We start from the raw sequence: 24,946 nt of genomic DNA, 5'->3' as shown, positions 1-24,946 counted from the left end.
TGGTTATCATGGTGCCTGGCCAAGGTGGGCAGTTTCAGTCAATGGTTCCCTAACAAAGGGATTTGGCCAAGGTCACACAGCCAGGGAATAGCAGAGCCAGGATTTGCAACCAGGAAGCCTGGCCTCAGACTGCTCTATTAACTACTTCACTTTACTGCCTTATGTGGGAACCCCTAAGATCTGCCTTCCAAAGCTAGAATTAGTGGTTCTTAAAGCTTTCTGCTTCCCTTTGAGAAATTGGTGAAAACCATGGCTTCTCTCCCCAGAAAATGAGGACATGTACAGATATTTGCATTCAATTTCAGGGTGTCACAGCCCACTCAGAGCTGGTTCTAATCTAGCAGTTGCCCTTCCCTGCTGGGCTCTCTGGCATCTGTGTGGATGGGGCTGGGATGGCTACTTTCTACAAAGCAGAGGCTGTGGTGAGAGCCCTGGACCCCGAGAGTCCCCACCAAGGCCCACAGGTAGGGTGGCTGGGCTGGGACCCTGCATCCCAGAGGGCTGTCACAGACCTTGGGTACCTAGGCTGCATGGGCAGGAGTCACACACTTTACTGGCGACATGAATGTTACCATGTCTAAGAAGAATGGGGTGGGGGTGGGGACCGTTCTTGGTTTGTGTTCAGGTGAGCTGGAAATGGTATGAGTGTGTGAATGTGTTTGTGAGAGAGAAAATGTGTTTGTGAGAGAGAAAATATATCAGTCAGGGTCCCAGCAGGAAAGAGAATTCTACTCAGTTGTTTTCACTGAAGAGATTTAATGGATTTCTTTCAAAGGTACGGGTGAGGTTGAGGACACCCACAGGGACAGTGCAGCACCCAGGGCCTGGCAACAACAGGGAGCTGTTTCCACCCGGGCTTGAAGGGGCAGTGGGAGGAGACAATGTTATTGTGTGTGTGAGTGAGAGGTGAGCGTGGTGGTGGGTGTGGGGGGAGCAGCCCCTCCCAGAACCATGGTGCTGAGACTGGGCCAGAGACGGAGGAAGTAGCCCACATCCTCTCATCTCCCATCTCCCATCTGCCATCTGCCATCTGCCAGTGCCTCCCACTGGCCAAACCCAACTGGAACCCGCAGAGCAAGGGAACCAGGTGATGGAGTTTGATGGGAAACAATCTCCTGGAATGTAGAGCAGGACGGAGAAGGAGCTGGGCAGGGTGGGCCGGCAGCAGGAGACTCTCCAGCACGGAGAACAAGCCTCCAAATCAGTCTAGGACTAACTGCCAGCCCAGTGCCTCCTGCAGGTCAGGAGGCCCATGTCTTGACACAGGCTTGCCCCTTCCCGACCTTGTGGTTGGATGTGGGAAGGGAAGACCTTACTGCCTGACCTGGGTTCTCAATCCCAGCCCTGCACTGGCCCTTGTCGCAGGGAAGTTTGGCGGGACAGCTGCCCACTTGCCCACATAAATCTCGACTTCTATGTGTAGCACAGCCCCTGGGAGCCACTTAATTTAGTCCTCAAAGAAGTTTCAAGTCTGCCTCCCCTTTGAGGGTCTCGCTCAAACTGATGATATGTAATTAATGCTGCTTAATTGATATTCTTGGGACTTAGTCATAGGGGTTTTAGGAACCCTTGGGAGCATCTTTTGTGACATGTCAGGAGCTTTTCCCACTGGGTTTTGTTGCCAGGGACAAGAAGTAAGCTTTTCAGAGGGTGAATACCCTAATTTCCAGGCTTATTTCTCATTTGTACTTTCTCCTCTCTGGGAGGCTGTCCCAGCCCCTGGGGTCAAAGTCCCCTCACCTCCCCGACTGCTCAGCCCCTTCGCCAATTTCACACCACAGCCTCCCCAGTCCACACTTGCCACCTACCCAACAATTCTCTAGGGTTCTCTGCATCAGAATCACTTGGTAAAACAAAGCAGATTTTGGGCTTCCCTGCAGCTTTGTTAATCAGAGAATTCCTGTGCCTACCAGTGTTTGGTGGTCTGTGCCCCAGACTTGAGCAGTGTCAGGCCCCCTCCCATCCTTAGAGACCAAGTGTGGACAAAGGGCTTCAGAATGGAATGGAGGGAGGGACAGGCCCTTCCAGGGACCTGGAAGGGCGTTCAGGGCTGGCTTGGCTCAGGATTACCAGTGGTGAGGGGCTAACCTACCTTCCCCTCCTCCCCAAGCCCCCCTTAGCAGAGTCAGATCTCGTGCCTTTGTGTGCTTCCCGCTGCTAAAACCTCATCTCTCCAAGTCCCTGCTGGCTTGAAATCTCTAATTCTCTATGTAGAACGAAATACAACCAAATTAATTTTTCCTTTTTTTTAAAAAAACACATCAGTTCAGCTGTGTTCTGACCGTCATTAATAGGGATATAAATTGGGTCTGACACGGACCCAGTGGCTTGTTGGATTTTTAAAATCCAAGTTTTCACATTTTTTTCCTTTGTTATTAGCCCAAGTAATGAAGGCTATAAAACATCTTTAGTAAGTCCCTGGGTTTAAGGTTTCATTCACAGTAGTTTAGGATGTGCATATATGTTAATTACCCCTGGTCCTGGTAATTTATCACCGCCCAGCCAGGCTCACTTGTCCCCTTTCCTGCTCTAGGAGATATTGGGTGCCCTTGGAGTCCCCCTCCATGTCCTGTTTCCAGGGGAACTCCATTTTCTTCTCCAGCAGAGATCAATCTCTAGGGAATTTCCCCCTATTGAGCTTCAAGTGCCATTTTAAAAGCAGCGCTGTCATCTTCCCTAATGGGTGTTTTCCTTGGAGTCTCTGCCGGGAGTGGAGGGAGATGGAAGGCTGCACAAAGGAATACTTGCCCCTTCTGGGCTGGGGTTTATATAAAATACTGCCGGAGGGATTTTTTTATTGTGTTTGAGAGAGGAAGGCAGTGCATTGAGGAGGAGGTAGGTCCCTTTCTTAAGAGAGGATTCTCTCGAACCTGGGTGTTTTCCTGGAATAGTCTACATTCTAGAAAGCTATTAGGAGAAATTTTCTTTGCATCTGAAGACACGCGAGATTAAGAATTAGAAAGGGCAGGAGAGGAAAATGCAGGAACTCTTTTGCAACCAGGGTTATAAGATCGTTATGGAATTTGTGGGGTGGGGCAGGAACCTAGTCTTATTCAACTCAATGTCCTTAACATGGCCTTGCACACAGGGAGGCTTCTATAAATTCTTGTGAAGTAAACCTCATCTTTATTTGGCTTTCATAATGCTTGAGGACTCTTGGCAGTTAGATGAAGTAAAAATATAATGAGCCTTGGGGAGTATCTCTGTGCTTCCTAGAAGAGATGCTGCCCGATTCGTGAGTCATTTAATAAAGCCAATTAGATCTTCAAATTAAGAAAAAATATATATATATATATAAATATAAAATGAGCTTTGGAGTTAGACATTCGTAGGTTTAGATCCCAGCTGTGCCTAGCTGTGTGAGCTTGGGCAAGTCACTTAACCTCTCTGATTTTCAGTTTTCTCACTTGTAAAATGGGTAAATGGTCACAGGGTTTTTGTGAGAATTGAATGAGATAATTCAATGATCCACTTGATCTACTAAGCATTCAGTAAGGGGCTCAGTAAATGTTAGTTTTCTTCCTTCCTCCTACCATGTTCCTACTGAGAATCTGTGGTTCTCAACTCCATCTGCATCTCAGAATCATGTAGGAAACTTTTTAAAAATACAGTTGTTCAGGCCCTACCCATTGAGATTCGGATTTAATTGGCCTGTGGTAGGGCTTGAGCGTGGATGTGTTTTTTTGTTTGTTTGTTTGTTTTGCCACTCCTCCTGGCTCGTGGGATTTTAATTCCCCTACCAGGGATTGAACCCTCACCCTTGGCAGTGAAAGCGCGGAGTCCTAACCACTGGACGTCCAGGGAATTCCAAGCATGGGTATTTTTTAAAATCTCCTGTTAAAGGATACGATTTTTTAAAGATAAAATCACGATTCCCGTAGAAATATAAAATGAACACACGACAAAGATTTATGCAACTTATTAATCAATGAGGGACCCAGAAAGATGTTATAACTGGTTCAAATAATTCCAACAACACACACATATATGAAATCAGGAATGCTGAAATGAATTTACAAATAGCTGCAAAATTGGTCTGTATCCACAGGGTAATAATCAAATAATCAATTGCATTCCACTGAGGAAAATCCATTTGCATTTCTATGGATAAAATCATCTGCATTACTCTATGCTTTCTATAATTTACAGAGTTGTAAAGTAGCTCAGAGATAATGAACGATGCAGACCTCTATGAAATCAGATACCTGGACTACTACGCGAAACAGGATGCCCAGTGATCTGCTTTTTTGTACATTTTAATAACTTTCACACTTCCTCAGCTAGGGGGGAGCACCCTGCCTTAGACCTTTGTATATAGTTCTGTTAACAGTGTTGTCACACTGTATTGTAGTTATTTGTGTTTGAGTTGTCCCACCTATGATAGAGAAGTCCTTAAGTACAGGATTCGTGTTCTATTTATGTTTGTAACTCAGCACCCACCACACTGCCTGGCCTACTTTATAAGTGCTTAAAAACTGTTGAATTCATATTTGAATTGAATTGGATAACTCTAAGAAGCAAGCAGAACGAGTATTATTCTCCATCTTCTGATGAGGAAACTGAGGCTTTGAAAGTCTCCGATCAAGTCACACAATCAGCTTGTGATGAAGTTGGGACTCAGACCCTCTCATTGATTTCCTCATTCAACCTTACTTCATTCAACAATGAGTACCTACTGTATACCAGTCACTGGGAGCAGTGGGCTTCTGCTGTCCTTGCCCTCAGGACCTTATATGTAGGGCAACATGGCTTAGAGAATGTGAGCCAGAATGCCTGGGTTGCGCCTTGAAGTCAGCAATTATTAGCCATGTGACCCTGGACAAATTACTTGGCTTTTTGGTGCTTTCATTTTCTCATCCATAAAATAGGGAAGACTGCCATAAAAGGATTAAATAAGGTAATACGGTGTGAAGTGTTTACTGCAGCTGCTGGTGCTATAATCATGTGGGACTGTGAGCCTGTGACTCTGTTAAACACTGTGTCAGGTCCTGAACTGCAAAGATGAGGAAAACTTGGATCCCCCCCCCCCATTGCTTGAGAAGCTCAGTCTAGTGGGATGGAAAGAGTAGATCATTATTAGGTCTTGTGATGAGTGCAGCCATAGGGATATGAGGAGGATTATGGGAGTGCAAGGGAAGGGGTGGGAGTTAGAGAGCTGGACTTCCGGGGAGCTGAGTCCTTAAGCATTAGCGACTGGCCTACCTGGGGTACCTGCCAGGAGGTGGCTATTGCAGTGATTGAGGCAAGAAAATGAAGAGTCCAGACCAAGGCCAAGGCAGAGGAGGCAGGGAGAGGGGAGAGATTTAGCTGATGGAATTGATGAGAATGAGAGACTGATTCGCTGTGGGCCTGAGGGCAGGAAGGTGCCAAATCTAGTGCTCCCCAGATGACCCCACAACGCCCTGGGTGGGAGGTTCTCTTTGCAGGTTTCTAACTTACTTCAGGGGAGAAGGGGACACCTAGCTATGTCCCAGACAACTGGAAACATGTTAAGAATGATTGACAACCTATTTAAAATATTTTCATTTTGTCTGCCTATCTTGTTTAGTTTGGGGAATATCATGCCCTACCATCATGGAGTGTACAGTGCTTTTACACTTTATCTTTTAGACCCATGTCCCTTTTTAAAAATAAAATCTCACCAAAAATATCTAGTGGATTGAAGACGTAAAAGAGCTGCTTTGATGGAACTGGTAGCCCGGAACAGTGCCCACACTGTCCCCCTTCCATGACATGGGAAGGCTCCTGGGAGCTCCCAGCCCTGTGGACCACAGTCTAGCCCAGTGGTTCTCCAAGGGAGGTCCCTGCACCAGCAACATCAGTGTCACCTGCATTTTTAGAAGTACAGATTCTGGGCTTCTCTGGTGGCGCAGTGGTTAAGAATCCGCCTGCTGGTGCAGGGGACATGGGTTCGAGCCCTGGTCTGGGAGGATCCCACATGCCATGGAGCAACTGAGACCGTGTGCCGCAGCTGCTGAGCCGCGTGCCACAGCTACTGAAGACCCCGTGCTCCGCAACAAGAGAGGCCTCCGTGATGAGAGACCTGCACACCACAACAAAGAGTGGCCCCCGCTCGCCGCAACTAGAGAAAACCTGCGCGCAGCAACGAAGACCCAACGCTGCCAAAAATAAATAAATAAAATAAATAAATTTATAAAAAAAAAAAAGGAAGTACAGATTCTTAGCCCTCATCCTAAACCCACTGAATCAGAACCTACAATCTATGTTTTAACAAACCCTTTAAGTAATTCTCATGCCCAGAAATGGGGAGTGACTTACTTTAAGTCATTCAGGGAGTTTAATGGGATTTAATTATTGAGTGTCCAGTGTGTGCCAAACTCTAGTGTATATGTTGCAGGGGTTACCAAGAAAGTTAAGTCTCTGAATTAGTTATGCATTGCTGAGTAACAGATTGGCCCACAGCTTACCACTTAAACAACAGGGTCATGGATCTGGGTGTAGCTCTGTGGAATCCTTTATGTCAGGGTCTCTCACAAGGCTGTAGTCAAGGTGTTGGCCAGGGCCTCAGTCTTCTCAAGGTTCAGCTGGGGCAGGATCCACTTCTAAGTTCACTCAGTGGTCTTTGGTAAGATTTAGATTCTCAGGGGTGGGTTGGCTGATAGCCTTGGTTCTTTGCCACATGGGCCTCTCCATAGGGCAGCTCACATCATGGCATGTGGCTTCATCAAAGTGAGCAAGCAAGAGAGAGAGGGAGCCTAAGACGGAAGCCATAGTCATTTATAACATAACCTTGGAAGTGACTTGTGCTCTAGTCCAGTCTTCATTAGAAGTGAGTCACTAGCTCCAGCCCACATTCAAGGGGAGGGGATTACACAAGGGCATGAATACCACGAGATGGGACCTTCAAAGATCCCACAGTCCCTGTCTCTGCCTTGCATTTACAATTGGGGCATCAAATCAATACACACCTAATGCGGAATCAGTCAGAGAAGGCAGGTGGTCATAGAGGTGGCACAAGTTCAGTGGTGGCTCAGAGAGAAGTAATTCTCTGGTTGGAGGAATCAGGAAGGTTTCCTGGAGGAGGCAGCATTAGCAACGGACCTTGAAGGAGTGGAGGATGTGCCATTGGCTGAGAAGGGGAGGCCAGGTGGAGGCAAAGGCAGTGAGGTGAGCAAGTGAAAGGCCTGCTCAGGTATCCAGGTATCAAAACCATCTCACTTGAGAGGAACCTATATAGAGAAAGGGAGAATAAAGTGACAATGGAGATTGGAGCCATAGGTGGACGGCTTCCACTGTTAGATGTGGGAGCTCTCCCCTTGATGGGGGGGTGGGGGCAGGAGCTGGGAGAGGCGTGGCTTCCATCATTACCGGGTTCAGGACTGAGGGGCTCCGAGCCCAGTGCTCCCCTGTTCCACCAGCCTGGCCGTGAGATCCACGCCCCATCTCCTCTTGTAGTTCGGACGCACTGAAGTCATTGACAACACACTCAATCCTGACTTTGTGCGCAAATTCATCGTGGATTACTTCTTCGAGGAGAAGCAGAACCTCCGTTTTGACCTGTAAGTAGAAGATCGTGCTGAGGATGGAGCTGGGGAAGGAACCATGGAGGGGAGGTGGGGCTACAGGACCTGTAGTGGGGCGGGAGTTTCCTCACGAGGGGAGGTAGGGGGGAGCTGTGATAGTAGAGGAACCCAGGGTTGGCCCAGGATAAACGTGACAATTAGCTGAATCCAGCCCCACCTTCATCAGGAGGTGGAAAGGAGGTGGGGAGGGGGAACAAAGGCACCCCCCCCGTTTGTCTCAGTGTGGGAGGGTGCTGGGCAAGTTACCTGCTTCCGGGGTGGGGGGTGTTGAGGGAAGATCTTGGCGCAACCCAGCTCTAATGCTGGGGAGCCCTTTTCCCCCCAGCTCCCCATTGACCTCTCCCTCTGTCAAAACTTGTTCTGGGAGAGGGTCCCCTCCAGTTTCCCCTCCTGCAGAGGTAACTTGGCTGATGGGGCTCAAAGCATCTGTGTGTTTATCACAAAGATGCAGAGTGCCCCTCTCCTGAGGTTAAGGATGATGGTGGGGTTTTAGTCTGAGGAGCAGGTGGAGGAGTGGTGTTTTGTTGTTTTTTCAGGGTCTAGGGTGATTAGAAAGGACTGTGCCCTAGAGAATTGTGGACTGAGTGGGGAAGAAAAGGGGTTGGCACCTGAGAGAGCAAAGGAAAAAAATGCAGTGAAAGGAAATGACTTAGGAGGACTTGAGGCCCAGAGGAGTCAATGCAGCCCATTGTAGGGAAGTCACCTGGTGACACTTTGGAGAGAGAAAGTGCTCAGGGAAGGGGACTGGCACAATGATGACTGCCCCTCAGTAGGAGTTGTCTGTACCTAGAATGACTGGCTGCAGAGATGGCCAGTGTGAGTAGAGGCGGAATGCAGGAGGGAAGGGCTGCAAGTGAGGCTGTGGCTGAGTCAGCCCCAGGTGAAGAGAGGTGCCCAGCTGCAGGATCAGCTGCCTGTGGCGGGCTGAGGTACAGGTATTCATGCCTCCCTCTTTCCTGAGTGCTCAGGCCTGAGGGCAGGTTGGGCAGGCCTGGGCAAAAGGGACCGATCAGAGAAGGTCAAAGGGAAGGTACTGAAGTCCAAGGGCAGCTGAGCCTTAGCTGGGAAGATGGGAGAACAGTCAGTGAAGAGCAGGGTGGCTCGGGTATCTGTGAACCAGCCAGGGTGTCAGAGCAAGTTTCTTTTATTTTTTCAATTTTTAATGAGGTATAACTTATATACAGTGAAGTGCCCAACTCTTAACAGCGCTACCCCAATGACGCATTTTGATATCCATTTACCACCCAGATCAAGAGACAGACTAGACAGGCTCCCATTTGCATCTCCCTGCTATTACTCCCAGAAATATCCACTGTGTTGGTGCCTGGTTTTGGGGGAGCAGGGGTCCTGGCTCAGCTCAAGAATCCAGGCAATTTGGGGCAGGATGCCCCAGCTGCCTTCACCATCTCTCTGTTCCCTGCAGATATGATGTTGACTCCAAGAGTCCTGATTTATCCAAACACGTGAGTTCTGCCAGTGCCTGCCCAGCAATTCTGAAAGTCTCTTAAATGCCAGACTCTGAGTTGGCCTTGGGCTTCAATGTGACACAGAATGTGTCTGATGCTGCATCCTGTCATTTCAGAGCCCTCATACTTCCAGGGGTGGGGTGATGGAGGAGGTGGGATGGCTGTGAGCAGAGTGGGTGACAGTGGTCTTTTCTGTACCCTGGATGTGCAGGATTTTCTGGGCCAGGCCTTCTGCACCCTTGGAGAGATTGTGGGGTCTCCTGGGAGCCGCCTGGAGAAGTCCCTCACGTAAGTGTTCAGGGGAGTGGGACCTGTCTGGTTTGCTTCCTCAGTGATGGGCCAACTTCCTGTTCATCCTTGCTGAGGGCTGGCTCAGGGGAGGGGCAAAGCAGTCAGCCAGTCATAACAGACAATCGGAAATAAGGAGACCTCGTGGGCCTTGCCCTTGCAGGGCCTTTAACCCAGTTATCTTGGAGGGACCCTGGCTCAGTTATTAGAACCCCATGTTCCTTAGCATGGCCCGAGATACTATCTACCCCACTCCCACACCCCACCCCATCATTGTACAGGGAAAGAAACTGAAGCCCAGAGAGGGAAATTGATTTGCCCAAGGCCACACAGCTAGGAAGTAGAAGAGCTGGGATTTGAACCCAGGGATCTACTCACAAAGAGTATTCCTCAGATTGTTCATGCCTTGTGAGGCCAGAGCTGGGCATGGTGAGGCCCTCCCTATCCCACCCTGCCCTTGCATCATAGGGTTTTAAGTGCTTTTAGGGGAAGACTATTACACTGAGCAGGCTCTGGGATGTGGAGTCCCAAGTCTTGTCACAGTGGAGCGTGAGGGTGGCTTCAGGGACAAGCCAGGTTGGCCAGGTGATGGGGTGACCTCTCTTGTCCCTGTTTCAGGAAGCCCCAGGAGTAGGGCCCAGGCAAGAGAGGCCTGCACACTAGGATAAGTGTCCAGGTCATAGGGCAGGGTGGGGAGAAAGGCCCCCCACTTGCTTCTGCCAAGTTCACACTGGATGCTGTCCCCTCACCGTGATCAATAACTGCAGAATGTGTTATTGTGTGTGTGTGGGGGGGTGGTCTGTCTCCCAGGCCCTTGTCTCTGACCCCCAGTAAATGTGTGGTAACTTCAGGGTCCCCAGAAATGCCTCATTGTCCCCCCAAACATCTCTTCCTCTGGGTTCACAGAAAATAGTGATAAATAGCTATCATCTATTGAGAACAGGGAGTAAACTTATGTTTGGGGGCTCTGAAGTTTATAGAGTTTGGGGTCCCGGGAGTGAGTTTGTGTCGGCCCCTGTCAGCTCCCCACTACCTGGATCAAATGCACATGAGTTATTTGGGTCTGTGCTGTCCCCTGACCCTCCTTTGGTGGAGGGACACACCTTCAACAGGGATCAAGGAAGACTTGGGATAGGGGATGGCTAGTGGGAGGAGCCTTAAAGGGTAAGCGGGATCTAAAATGTCGAGATGCTGGGTGTTGGTGAAGGAGGGCGATCTACTCTCCCCACTGAAGACACATGAAGTTTTCATGTGTCTAAGTCTAGTTGTCTCCCAGGCTAGACCTATGAATGGCTCCCTTTCATTGGGCATCTGTTCTGAACCAGACAGTCTTTTGTCTCCATGGCCTCATGTGATTATCTCAGCAATCTCCCCATTTCACAGCCTGAACACTGAGGCTCAAAGAGGTAAAGCAGAGGTTCTCAAACTGTAGCAGGCATCAACATCATCTGGAGGGCTTGTTTAGTACAGACTACTGGGCTCCAACCCCAGGTCTGGGCAAGGACCTGAGAATTTACATTTCTAACACATTTCTAGGGGCTGTGATGCTGCTTGCCTGGGGACCACACTTTGAGAACCCCTAGGGTGGAGCTGCCCAGGGCTTCACAACAAGGTTTGGGAAGAAGACCTCTCCTTCCTCTGACCTGTGGCTCTTGGTCCTGTTTTGATGTTTGACCCAGAACAGAAACCTGTCTCCAAGAATCTAGATGCCAAGTGCTCTGGCCTCTCAGGATGGGGATACTCAGCTCATGACCTGCTCTCTCTCTCTCCACAGAATAGGAGCATTCAGCCTGAATTCCAGGACAGGCAAACCCATGCCAGCTGTATCCAACGGGTAGGCCACCAGACATCTCTAGCCCTGGAGTCCTCAGACATTCAGCCAGCTCTGCAGAGGGGGCCTCAGAGTCCTGGCCCAGTCCCTGCTCCTACCACTGTGCCTTCAGCCCTGGTCAGGGACACAGAGAGGGTCTTGGGTCCCTCCTAAAGTGGCACTTTGGGCCACTCCACAGCTGGCCCTCCCCCCCGTCCAGGCTAGAGCTCCAGCATCCCCAGCCCCAGTGGCTCATAGGACTTCAGGGAGCAAGGTGGGGCTTAGAGGTAGGGGCTGTTTCTGGGAATCAGCAGGGGCTGGGCACCCTTCCTTCCCTTCCTCTCCCCCGGCCAGTTTTCTTCCACCTCCCACCTCCTCTCACCCTTCCCCTCTCTTCTCTTCATCTCCTCCCCATCTTCTTCTCCATTGCTTCCACTGCTGGATGTCAGCCTGCTCACAGAGTAGGTTCCGCTAAATCCTTACCCTCCACATGTGCTTACCAGCAGTGGCGGGCTGGCCTTGTTCCTCCAGCCCCCACCCTGAACGTCTGCTTTTGGCTGGCCTCACGCAGATATGGCAACCAAGACCCTCCCACTCTTTCCCTTTCCCCTCCTGGTTGGAGAAAGGGTCCTCACCTGGCAGGGGTGGGGGAGCCAGGGTAGGGAGCATCTGCTTGGGGGACCAGCCTGGAGGTGCCTCTGGAGATGAGCACTTTGGCTGAGTAAGCAAAGCTCCACTGGCCTTTGCAGAGGGCTCCTAGAAGTTGGGGTCCCAGCAGCTGGATTGGCCACCAGACTAGCGGGATGTGGGAAAGAGGCCTTCAGGGGACCCAGGGATGCTCACAGCCCAGGAAGTATATGGATGCTAATTTATAAGAAGAGTAGAGAAGCAGCAATTGGAGAGGGAGCAGGAGTCAGAGAGAGAAACAGAAAGGGAGAGCAAGAAAGACCAGAGGGAGGGAGGGAGGGAGGGAGAGAGAGAGAGAGGCCGAGCGAGCAGGTGGGAGCAGATTGGGGCTTGAGAGCGTGGAAGGAAAAATTGGAAATAGAAGAGGGGCTAAGAGGCAAAGAGAGGAGCAGATGGAGAACCATTGGACAGAGGAGGCTGGTGTGAGGATTCTATCTCCCTGGTCAAGCAAATCAATCTTTACTAGCAAGGAGGGCCAGATTGGGGGGCGGGGGAGGTAGGGAGGGGCTTTGGGTTACTCAGCTCAGCTGCCCAAGTGTAGGGGGACAAGCTGTCAGGCACCGCCACCTGCCTATGGCAGGGGAACCTCGAGATGCAGCCCCTGCTCTGCTCACCTGATTTGGAGAGATTTGGGCTGTCTCATCAGCCTTCAGGGCCGGCTCCCATGCCTCCCCTGTTTGAGAACCTCTCCCTTTAAGAGCTGGCACTGGGGAGAGCTCCATCAATGGTTCTCAAAATGTGATCCACAGTCAACATGCTGGTGGCCCTGAGGCTGGCACAAGTGTGGGGCTGGATTTTATCAGCTTTGCACAATTGTAAAGGAAACCGGGCAGGGAGAGAAATGGTGCTCTTGAGGGCCTTCTCTGTGCCAGGCACTGTGTGTGTGCATATTAGTTAGTAAAATGGATGCTACAATTACACCCATTTTATGGGCCAGGAAACTGAGACTCAGAGAGGTGTAGTAGTGAGCCCAAAGTCACACAGCTACTGGACAACATGCCATTTTCTTCTCCCTCCCAGTGGCCCCTGGCTGCACTGGGACCCCCCTGGGTTAGTCCTAAACAATCGAAGTGGGATGGGCTGGTGCCTGGGGGAGGGGGCCCTCCTGATCAAAGGAAGAGGTAGCGCAGATCCCCTGGGTAGAGCTCCACCCTGGGAATTGCCCTCCTAGAGGGGATTCTCTGGGTGGGTTGACTTCATGTCCTGGTTGCCTCCCTCACAGAGGAGGCACATGGTTGGCCGGGATCTCTCTCCCCCAGAGAGACCCCAGCCAAGAAGTTTAAGAGGAGGGAGCCATGGGAGAGGGCCCGGCAAGCTGCCACCAAGAGTATACCAGTCCTCCTGCTTTACCCCCTCTTACTGCTCTCCCACCTACGATGAATCAGAGTGGCTCAGAGCTGGAATGTTCCAGGACTCTGGGGATCAGCTGGGTGCAGGGTGGGGTGGCTAGCCCACGAGGTCTTTTGCCCACAGAAGTGGTCTTTGGATGGAAAGTTTGAGGACCACTGGTCTGGAAGCCTCCGGGTGAGTCTGGATGCTTTTCCAATTATAGGACTTTCACTGCAGACAGTACCCTTCTTGGCGGGCTTTTGGGGAGCAGGGGGCGGGGCAGCTCCAGGCCTGGGGGCCTGGCCCAGGAAGCAGTGCCCTAGGCCACAGGAGACTGTGTCTTCTTAGGGGCTTTGGGGCAGATCTGCTGGATGGTTGGGGGGGGGGCGGGAGGAGGATGAAGAGGGCTGATTCAGGGAGAGTTCAGGCTTGCAGCTCTGTCTTTGTCTGACTTTCCATTCTTTCATCTTCTCCTCTCCCAGTGGTGTCCCAGGGAAGAAATGTGGCACCATCATCCTGTCCGCTGAGGAGCTCAGCAACTGCAGGGTGAGTGGCAGAGGGACTCCAGGACAGGACCTGGTGGGGGTGGGGATGAAGCAGTGACAGAGAGCAAGCTGGCCTCTCTGTGACCGTTGTGTGTCGTTGGAGGGACTCGGGGAAGACAGGGCTCCTCAGTCTGACCTGGCTGTCGTAGAAGTCCACAACATCGGAGCTAGAAGGTGTCTTCCCTTTTTACAGCTGAGCTGAGGCCCAGAGACAGGAGGAAACTCGCCCACAGTCAGCAGCAGAGCTGGGCTGGGAGCCCTGGTCCACTCCCCATCATGGCCACCGCTTACTTGTCCTTGAGCCAAGACTGCCTTGGCACTGACACTGGCAACAGAGGGGCCTTTTCTTGGAGCCTGGGCGCTTGGCATTTAGTTGTCATTTTTCACTTTTAGCTCTGGAATAGGGTGACACCCCTGCATGGGGCTGAGGGAAAGAGAGCATGTGGTATGTGCGTGTGTGTGTGTGTGTGTGTGTGTGTGTGTGTGTGTTGGGAAGCCAGAGTCTGCAATCCTAGGCAGCCCTTGGTTTTGCTTCTTCTGTGGGACTGTGGAAAAGAAGGAGATGGGGACAGCTGGCAGGTAGCCGAGCACCCAAGAAGGGGATCAGGGGACCCAATAACTAATAATGTTGATAAAATGCAGTAATGATGATAGTTTCTCTCTGTCAATGTCTGGGCATTTTACATGTTATCACTACTTCTGACAACAATCCTAAGAGATAGGGTAACCACTGTTATTCCCATTTTATGGATGAGGAAAGTGAGGTTCAGAGAGGCTAATCACCTGTTCAAGGACAATAAGTGGTAGAGCCAGGGTTCTAATCCAGGTCAGCCTGATTCTGAAACCCAGGCTTATTCCCCTAAACTACCCAGGCTTGCATGCCCCTTAGGTTAATTAGGAGCCACAGGTGAGAACGTAGAGTGTCATAAGGAGAAAAGGAGGAGACAGTGACAGTGTGAGCACAAGACCAATTCTGGGGTAACCTGGGAACTCAGCTTCCTATGGGGCTGGATCCAGCTCAGATTAGAGGGCCTGGGAGGGATGAGGAGAAACAGCATTTTCTGACCTTCCCGGGAAGGCAGTATAACTATTGTATCCATTATCTATCAGTATTTACCATATTAGAAGTTAAAATTTAGGGACTTGGGCTTCCCTGGTGGCGCAGTGGTTGAGAGTCCGCCTGCCGATGCAGGGGACACAGGTTCGTGCCCCGGTCCAGGAAGATCCCACATGCCACAGAGCGGCTGGGCCCATGAGCCATGGCCGCTGAGCCTGCGTGTCCGGAGCCTGTGCTCCGCAACAGGAGAGGCCACAACAGTGAGAGGCCCACGTACTGCAAACAAAAAAAAACAAAAAAAAAAATTGAGGGACTTCCCTGGCAGTCCAGTGGTTAAGACTCCGCGCTTCCACTGTAGGGGGTGCAGGTTCAATCCCTGGTTGGGGAACTGAGATCCCACATGTGGCGGCACAGTGCTGCCAAAAGAAAAAAAAGAAATTTAAATTATGTGTTAATTCATTTAAAAATAACAATAGTTTAACCCATTATAGGTTAACAGAAGTAACATCTTTTTTGAAAAATAAGTATATTTTCCAAAATAAAAGTCATTTGTTGAGAAGAGTGCTTTGCTTTATATTAAAAAAAATTGCTTTAACGTCTGGCTTAACAGAAGAGCTGGATTTTCATATCAGCTTCTGCAGTCAATCTGTTATGATATCATTGTTGGATAACTTCTAGAAAACTCCATGTCTTATCAGCATTATTATGAAAATAGCTTTGGCCTCGTGGACTCCCTTGGGTGTGCCTGGTCCATACTTTGAGAACTACTGGTATGTATGGGCGTATAAATTGTTAGCCAATATTAATTGAGCGATTATTCTGAGACACACACTGTGCTAAGTGGTATATAGTATCAGTTTATTTATCTGATGTATTATAATATGTAATGTAATCCGTAGAATGATGTATTATAATATCTGATGTATTATGGTCCTCATTTTACAGAGAGGTTAAGGGACCTGCCCAAGGTCACACAGCCACTGAGTAGAAGAGATGTGAGCCCAGGCAGTCTGGTCCTAGAGCCAGGGTCTTTAATGACTAGGCTGTAGTGTCCCAAACTCTGCTTTCAGGGGCTTCCAGTTGGAGAATAAGACACAGAACTGTTAGGACAGGGCAGTATAACAATGACCAAACCATCCCAAACACAATTGCTCAATCTGGTTTCTCTACTTGTCTGTTTACCTCAGTGGGTCTGGAGGAACTTGACCGCAAGACTAAACCTCCCCCTCGTATACACCCAGCAGAGGGCGTGACGTGCAGTAGGTGATCACAGGGATTCTTTTGTGAATCTGTGATTGAATGAACAGGAAGCACAAACCAATGTTTAGTAGCAGGTGATGATGAAAACTCCTATGCCTATATATGCTGGCGACCTCAACGCTGTTAGAGTCCCAACAAGAGAGAGAATGCAGCTGATGCATAGACTAGAGCTTCTGTCCAAGCTTCCTGAGCCTCAGTTTCCCCACATGTATGCTGGGGCTGATAGGGTGGCTGTGAGGATTAAAGGAGATCGTGAAGGTGACTGTGCCTAGCAGGGGCTGGGCTCCTAGTGGGTGTCTAGGAAAGGTTGAATCTGAATTCCCTGAAGCCTAGATTATAACTTATAACTATAACTTATAACTCAGTCGGTGACTTATAACTCAGTCGGTGACTTCCTCCCTAGTTTATAATTAAATAAAGTAATGTAAGTGAAAGTGCTTTGGAAATTCTAAAGCTCTAGACAATGCTGGGTACTGTTATTCGTCTAGTTTTCCAGGATTGGTAAACAGTCTGGGTTTAATACCACTTAGGCTGTGCCTCGTCCTCCTCCTTCCCCACTCCTCCCTTCCCCTCCTTCATCCAGGGATGACAGCAGTTTCTTTGATTTAAGCTGTTTCAGAGCAAGTGGGGGTTGGTGGGGGCTCCCTCCCTTCCTCTTGATATAGTCAGCTCCTTTTCTTTTGGGGCATCTTTGGCTGAGTTCTGTCTTTCCCTAGAATACTTGCAAGGAAAAGAGACTAATTCCCAGCATCTGGCTGAATTAAAATAATTACATGTGAACGGCTTTGCTTCTGTCGTTCCAGCATTCAGTAGGAGGATCAAAGGAAGAGGGTGGAGTCTGAGAGATGGTTTTTCACCAGAGCAGGGCTTCCTGCTCAAATGGATATATTCTGCCAAAGCAGACAAACCCTCCCTTCATCCATGGGGATGGTGTGGGCGGGCAGGGACCAGCAAAAGATTAGAGTAGACTCCAGCGGGTCACCAGCGTGCTTTGATGGGTTATAGAAAAACCCTTCTCATCTGGAATTTAAATACCAAGAAAGTTCCAACAATCCGAATTTGATCCAAAATATTATTCAGTAATACTTGATGTTGACAACGACGAGTTAATCTCCTGAAGGGGCCCTGAATGACCAAAGAGTTCATTATGCTCATCAGTAAAACAATGATTTTTCCGTGTAATACTGAGCAGTATTTGCATGGTCCTCACAGTTGACCAAGACTCTCATGTTAACAGTCTATTTGATTGTCACCATGGGGCTCAGGGCTGGGTAGGTATGAGTAACCCAGTGCACAGCTGCAGAGAGGTTGAAGTGACCTGCCTAAGATTGCAGGATTCTAGCCCAAGCCTTGGTTCAGGGAGTCTTTCCCTCACCCAGGGATGTCCCGAGTCTTCATGGTACATGGAACAGCTGTGGGCTTTGTGGTCTTTGTCAGGCCAGTAGCCTTTAGCAGGCATGGTGAGTGGCTGGGCTTCTGGAGAGAGGCAGTGGGGTGTTGCGGGTGCAGGGAGCAGATAGCTCCTTGCCTTTCCCTCCCCAGACTCTTAGCTACTCTTAGGGCTGCCAGCCCAGCCACCCAGACCAGCCTTGCTCTGGAGCCAGAGGATCCTGGCTGGATGCACATTCTCACTGCCTCCCAGTCAGGTCCCTGTACACACTGGGAAAAGTGTGGCTCACCTCTCACAAGCCAAGGGAGTCAAACACACTGCAGCTGCCCCTCCCCCGCCCCTTTTAGGTATCACCAGCCTGCTCCTGTATTCATTCATTTCATTTCATCAGATATGCTTTGGCTCAGTTCATGCCCTTCCAGAGTTTCCAATTTAGTATGAGAGAGAGACAGAAATTGCCAACCAGCAATCACAGTACAGCAGTGGTCCTCAACCCTGCTTCTTTTTTTTTTTTTTTTAATAAATTTATTTATTTATTTATTTTTGGCTGTGTTGGGTCTTTGTTTCTGTGCAAGGGCTTTCTCCAGTTGCGGCGAGCGGGGGCCAATCTTCATCGCGGTGCGCGGGCCTCTCACTGTCACGGCCTCTCCCGTTGCGGAGCACAGGTTCCAGACGCGCAGGCTCAGTAGTTATGGCTCACGGGCCTAGCCGCTCCACAGCATCTTCCCGGACCGGAGCACAAACCCGTGTCCCCTGCACTGGCAGGAGGATTCTTAACCACTGCGCCACCAGGGAAGCCACACTGCCTCTTTTTTTTTTTTTTTTTTTTTTTTGCGGTACACGGGCCTCTCACTGTTGTGGCCTCTCCCGTTGCAGAGCACAGGCTCCGGATGCGCAGGCTCAGCTGCCATGGCTCACGGGCCCAGCCGCTCCGCGGCATGTGGGATCTTCCCGGACCGGGACACGAACCCGTGTCCCCTGCATCAGCAGGCAGACTCTCAACCACTGTGCCACCAGGGAAGCCCCCTGCCTCTTTTTTATAACAGATATTTTATAGAACTCTTTAGTATCCTGAAGGAAAATTCATGGATATACTATACACTATTCCGAAATACATACAGGTGAGGCAGTGAGCCCTTGCAGCTACCTGGGGGGAGATGGATCCAGGCAAAGAGATTAGCTCTTGCAAAGGCCCAGGAGCAGGAGAAGAGTGATGAGTGACATCAGAGAGGTAAGGGTGTGGGTGAGTGTGGGGGCCAGGTTGTGTGGGACCTTGTGGCCGGGGAGCTTAGCTTTGAATCCTGTTAAAGTCAGAACTCTCATTGTTCTAAAGACAAACTTCAGAGAGAGCCCAGTGTCTCTATATGGGAGGCTTAGGAAGAGTCCTGGGAGGGAGGGAGAAAGATAGGAAGAAAGAGGTAAGGTGAAATGGGGGGAAGTGGTGAAGGTTTTCTGAGTGTCAGAATATGCAGGTTGATGTTTGGGGAAAATGTGTGTGTGGACAGCAGGGGTGTAAGTGTCCTTCATGATAAATTATCAGGATCCAGACATCACCTTTTAAAAAAGTTAATTTGTAATGTTTTCGTCTTAGAAATTATCTTCTGGTTAAAAAAAAAACACAGAATGGGGCTTCCCTGGTGGCGCAGCCGTTGAGAGTCCGCCTGCCGATGCAGGGGACATGGGTTCGTGCCCCGGTCTGGGAGGATCCCACATGCCGCGGAGCGGCTGGGCCCGTGAGCCATGGCCGCTGAGCCTGCGTGTCTGGAGCCTGTGCTCCGCAACGGGAGAGGCCCCATCAGTGAGAGGCCCGTGTACCGCAAAAAAAAAAAAAAAAAAAAAAAAAAAAAAAGGATGTAAGAAAACAGAACAAAAACATTTTTCCTGATGCTAGAAAAATAACATGTTTCTAACAGACAGTTGGAAAATACAAAGAATAGAAACATCAACAAGAGATAATCACTGTGAAATTTTGATGCATTTCCTCCAAGGTTTTTTTTCTGGGTGTACAAATATATAGTTTTTTCTTATAATTAGTAGAATATGGTAACCAGATTTATTTTCCCATGTCACTAGATATTCTTGGAAGACATTTTTAATAGCTGTATATCATTTTTCTGTTTATGGATGAGCCATAATTTATTAAAGCTATTCTCTTAAAGGAAACAGTATAATTAATACTGCAGTGAACATCCTCATAGCTGAATTGTTCCATTTTTCTTTGAACTTTAGTTGATGGATTTTGGTTAGTATGCCAGACACACAGCCTCAAAGAGCAGGAGGAAAAACGGTCAATCTGTAGTATTCAGCCTCTGAATGACCAAATCAACAGTTACACAACTGATTGGATTGCTTGAGAAGTCAGTCATTAAGACAGGAGAGAAAAACCAGCTTGACCTCAAGGTGGTTATTCCCGTCAATGTGTAGCAACAGGCCTAGCCTCCTAGACCAACTTTAATACTCACCATCTGCATTAGAATAAACTCTAGCCTATGGAGTCTTTGCTTCTATCCCTGAATGCCTACACCCCAGGCAGGCTGGGGCTCTGGGCCCCTCTGTGAATGCAGAAGCCCTTCTGAAGGTCACTGGTCACAGAATCACCCCCAGCTCTGAGTTGTGTTTCTCCCTACTGGAATGCTAAGTTTCAGAGTTGTGGCTAATGATTCTTTTTATTTTTTAATTTAATTTTCATTTTATATTGGAGTATAGTTGATTTACAATATTGTGTTAGTTTCAGGTGTACGACAAAGTGATTCAGTGATACATATACATATATCCATTCTTTTTCGGATCCTTTTCCCATATAGGTTTTTTCTTTTTAATCAATGTCTTCTTTTTTCAGACTAAAAAAGGCAATGTACTAATTCCAGGAAATTTGGAAAGTGCAGCAAATATTAAAGAGGAGACAGTAAATGTCACCACGGTTCCACCATCTATTTAAAAGTGCTTCTTAGGGTACAGCGTGTGAGCAGTAGGGCAAAGTGGTTAAGAACGTGGGCTCTGGATCCAGACCAAATGCCATTGCTTACGAGCTATGTGACCCTGGGCAGGTTACTTGACCTCTCTGTGCCTCAGTTTCTTCATCTGTAAAATGGCTTTATTCAGATTTTTGATATTTTATGTATCATGGATTTTTGCATTGATTTTGATTTTTTTAAATATCCCATTAGGGACTTCCCTGGCAGTCCAGTGTTTGAGACTTCACCTTCCAATGCAGGGGGTGCAAGTTCGATCCCTGGTGGGGGAGCTAAGATCCCACATGGCTTGCGGCCAAAACACCAAAACATAAAACGGAAGCAATATTGTAACAAATTCAATAAAGACTTTAAAAATGGTCCACATCAAAAAAATCTTTTAAAAAAATCTCGTTAAAATCTTTGATTATTGAGATTTTTGGAGTCCCTTAAATTTTGCACTTGCCTTATCCTTGCTCTGATCCTGGGGGCTGCCAGCAAGACCCAAGTCAGAGCAGCCTTCTATTCTCCAACCCCCCCACCCCGGGGTGTTGCTACCCTCTCCCAACCTTCAGCCCACTTGCTGACCTCCTGGGTCAGGGAGGCCTAACATGCTAGAGTGGGCCAGGCCACCATCCCAGAGAGAAAGGCTGTTTGCTGTGATCTCCCAAGCAGCCTGATTAACATGCGGAAAGATGCAAATTGAGGCAATCCTGCTGTTTTAGAAGAACTTAATATGTTTTTTTAAAAGATAGGGTGAAAAGGCAGAAATTGCAGAAAATTATATATTGCGGGAGCTGTTTTATCATCTCTGCAGTTGATTCCAGAGATGCTTCTGGTTTGGGAAAGGCATATCATGTGTTCAGAAAGCCCCACTCTCAGGCTGAGAATGTCAAACAGCAGGACCTCTGACCCTCAGCCAGAATTTGCTGCTCCCTAATCCTGCTGGTCCAGTGCATTTTATTGCCTCTTTCCTAGCCTCTTCCTGGGGTCACATGTATATCAAGGGTTGATTCATTCATTAACCCTTATTTAAGGGGAACGGTTGAAGCATAGTAAATAGGACTATTGACATAACCCAGAGGCACCTTCAAAAGCAAGTCCCCAGGCAGCTCCATGCTCCTTGTCTCACGGGCTCCCCATGGGCCACACACCCATTAGGGAGGAAGCTTGCCTTGGTTATAGCCTAGAAAGCTCTCTGAAGTTCTGTCTTATGCCCACGGATTTGACAATGGCCCTGTACAGTTTATCATAATGGGCTTTTGGCGAATGTTTCTGCGTCTGGGTGGCGTTAGGGAAGGCAGATCAGGTTGAAGAACAAAATAAGCTCCCAGCAATGCCTCCCACATATTTGCCATGGGGGTGGGGTGGGGGAATGAGATGTGGCTCACTGGCGGATGTTTCCAGTTAGATGAATTTCAGAGTCAGTCTTTTTTTTTTTTTTTTAGCTAGCTTGCATAGAGGAGACTTTTCTAAAATGGATTTCACAATTCTCTGACTTCTCAAACTGAGGCTACAGAACATAATTAAACTTATCTTGATGATTCGGGGTCATCATTTTGAATCTCAGTTATTAATCTTTGGAGCCAGACTGTCTTGTTTCAATCCAAGCTTCTCCTCTTACTAAGCTTTGTAGCTTCAGGAAAGGGTATTAACTTCTCTGTGCCTCAGTCTCCTCAGCTTTAAAATGGGAATAACGATTGTAGTTATCGTAGATAAACACAAGTTGAACATTGGCAATTCCATATGGGTCAGCCCAGGAGTAGATGGCACTCGGCGAGTGTTGGCTTCTATTCTTTTAGCTGTTCTATGCTGGGCACTGTGGACTGGTACTTAACATATATCATCTCCCTTGGTCTTCCCAACAGTCTCACAGGGGGCATTATTACTCCATTTTTCAAGAGGAGAATACCAAGACTTAGGTTAAATTGCTTGCCCCAGGCTGCTCAGCTAGTAGATGGCAGAGCTGGGGTTCCAACCAGGTGTCTGTGGCTCCTTTGTACTGTTCTGTTTGGCAGGTGCTGTGCTGGGACCATGGCCCTCCCCGTGGAGCACTAAATAGTCCTGGAAGTTAGGGTCTATTAAGTTCTGCATTAATATTTTTCTGATATTCCTACTCCCCTCCCTGATCTTGCAGGGCCCGCAGGGGTTCTCCTAGGAAGGAAAAATAAGAGCTTTGCCTCTGGATTTTGCAGCATCTGTTTTGGTTGTTTCAAATATATGTGTGTATTTTGTAGTCAACCAGTATAGGTGTCATGTGCGGCTTGCCTGTATTCATTCAGGTGAAGGTGTCACACAGGTGACCTCCAAATGTGGGAGAGGTCACTGTGATAACCACCAAGCTATGTCTGGGGAGGCTGGAGGGATCCTGGATTCCCAGACTGTCCCCTGAGCACCAGCCTTCCCCAGATGTCGCCCCTTTCCCAGTATGCTCCCTGTGGCACCAGCACCAAAACCTAAACTGCCCAGCTGAAAAGGACAGTGATGATCATCCTGTCCAGTGCATCACTTTATAGATGAGGAAACAGGCTCAGAGGGCTTGAAGAACTGCTGGGACAAACTAGAACTCAGAGCTTTGCATTCCTTGCTGGGGCTCCTACTCAGCAAAGTCTGGTCTGTTTTCTGATGCTGCTGGTTCCATCCATGGGGAGGAGCCAGGGCCCACTTTATGGGCATGTGATCTGTTCAGTCACACAGGATCTGCTCTTGGTTTAATGCTCTGCTGTTACAGTCTTGAAATCTCTTAATACTCTTTGAACAAAGGACCTCACATTTTCCCTTTTAGTGGGTCCCACAGATTATATAGCCAGTGCCGGGAGGAGCCTACCAGGTCCTAGGCTTCCTCCTCTTTCTAGACCTTGGGATGGAACTCCCCAGGGAGGCATTTGAAGTGCTCCCTCCATCCAGCATGGGATGGGATTGGGACTTTCTCCCGGGGAAAGATAGTGACTGCTGGGGATGGACTTAGAAGGCTAGAGATCTTTCTGGGAGGGTGTGAGGGAAACCCCTGAAGTCTAACTGCCTTTGTTACCACCACTGTGTGATCTTGGATGACCTCTAAAAACCTCAGTTTCCTCATCTGTAAACTGGGGAGACTAGAGGAGTTACTTCATACTGTTATAATGAGGATTTAGTGAAATAATGTATGTAAAGAGAAGGCTTAACACAGCACCTGGCATTGAGTGAGTGCTCGATAAATCAGCCATTCTCTATTCCAGGTCTGAAGTCCTAGATTTCTCAGGAGGCTCTCAGATTCCTGGGGCTTCTAGGCCTTGGAAGCCCCCAATCTGGCTTCCTTGTCCCTCTCAGGTGGGTGATGCTGAGGGACATGATAAAAGCCATCATTACCTGGGCGCCTCCATGTGCTGGCCACTGTGCCCCAGCACTGCCCCTCAGGGCCTCCCTTCAGGAGACCCTCTCAGCCCAGGCTAACCCGAGTCCAGCCCTGACCCGAGTCAGAAGAAATCAGCAACTCTAAAGATACAGGGAAGCAGGCCTTGTGAACTATAGTGTGCTCTGTGCTGGAAGAGGCATGACTTTGAAATTATGTTGAGTTCATACATGTTGAATTTCTGCTCCACCAGTTGCCAGCTGGTGATCTTGGGCAGGTTACCTAGCTTCTCCAACCCCCAGCGTCCTCATCTGTAAAAAGTAACAAAGGATTATTTTGAGGGCTAAATATGATAAGGCTGTAAAACACTGAGTTCAGTGACAGGCCCACACAGATGGTATCTAATACATGTTTGTTGAATGAATGAATGAGCAAGTGAATGGAGGGATGCTCTGTTTGCTGTTGTCAGATGTCCTTGAGGGAAGGCATATGAGGTGGTGGAGGTGGGAGTGGGGCAGGGACAGAGACCATACACAGTGGGTGTGGGGAGGGGAGAAATAGCCAAATCATCATAACTTGTACACACACAGTACTTAGTGTGTGTAATATACTGTTCTCAGCGCTGTACTCAATTAACTCATTTTATCCTCACAAGCCTATGAGGTAGGCCTTGCCTGTACCCCCATTTTACAGATGAGGAAACTGAGCACAGAGAGAGTGAGTAACCTGCCCTAGGTCACACAGCTAGTAAGGGGATGGAATGGAAGCAGGCAGCCTGGCTCCAGAGACCATATTCTTTTTTTTTTGTTTTGCGGTATGTGGGCCTCTCACTGTTGTGGCCTCTCCCGTTGCGGAGCACAGGCTCCGGACGCGCAGGCCCAGCGGCCATGGCTCACAGGCCCAGCCGCTCCGCGGCATGTGGGATCCTCCCGGACCGGGGCACGAACCCGTGTCCCCTGCATCGGCAGGCGGACTCCCAACCACTGAGCCACCAGGGAAGCCCAGAGACCATATTCTTAACCATTATATTGTACCCACTGCCCCAACCTTTGACCATGTCCTTCAAGCTGTGAGAGGTTGCATCTTCATCCCTGCCACCATTTTGGTCCTCACTGGACTGTAGGACACTGATCTCCAGAGACCCTCTTCGCCACTGAGAGGAAGCGGGCAGCGTGAGAGAGCTGGGTGGCTTGCTTCCTGCCTTGCTTCCCTCAAGAGCCAGGCCAGGCCCCAGGGACTATTGACAGAGCCTTGAGCTCTGGCCAGTTGACAGCTGATTTGTCAGGAT

General features: G+C 49.0%; 1 protein-coding gene across 3 annotated transcripts in view; it reads left to right on the top strand.

The window, feature by feature from the left end:
- The window catches only part of CPNE5 (copine 5), a gene marked incomplete at its 5' end in the record, with an annotated part of 92,115 nt that overhangs the window by 33,192 nt on the left and 33,977 nt on the right, over nt 1-24,946 (top strand). For 2 of the 3 annotated variants that reach the window (XM_081246687.1, XM_081246686.1), the window contains 6 exons: nt 7,417-7,520; nt 8,968-9,007; nt 9,222-9,298; nt 11,073-11,132; nt 13,269-13,319; nt 13,607-13,670. In XM_081246687.1, the coding sequence (XP_081102813.1) occupies nt 7,417-7,520; nt 8,968-9,007; nt 9,222-9,298; nt 11,073-11,132; nt 13,269-13,319; nt 13,607-13,670 (396 nt within the window). Of the gene's footprint in view, nt 1-7,416; nt 7,521-8,967; nt 9,008-9,221; nt 9,299-11,072; nt 11,133-13,268; nt 13,320-13,606; nt 13,671-24,946 lie in introns of those variants that run through there. The other variant, XM_081246688.1, reaches the window with a different exon arrangement.

Source organism: Mesoplodon bidens (assembly GCF_964165515.1).
Source record: "Mesoplodon bidens genome assembly, chromosome: 10".
NCBI lineage: Eukaryota > Metazoa > Chordata > Mammalia > Artiodactyla > Ziphiidae > Mesoplodon > Mesoplodon bidens.
Note: the sequence above shows the minus strand (reverse complement) of the source record. Positions and strands in the feature narration are given on the sequence as shown.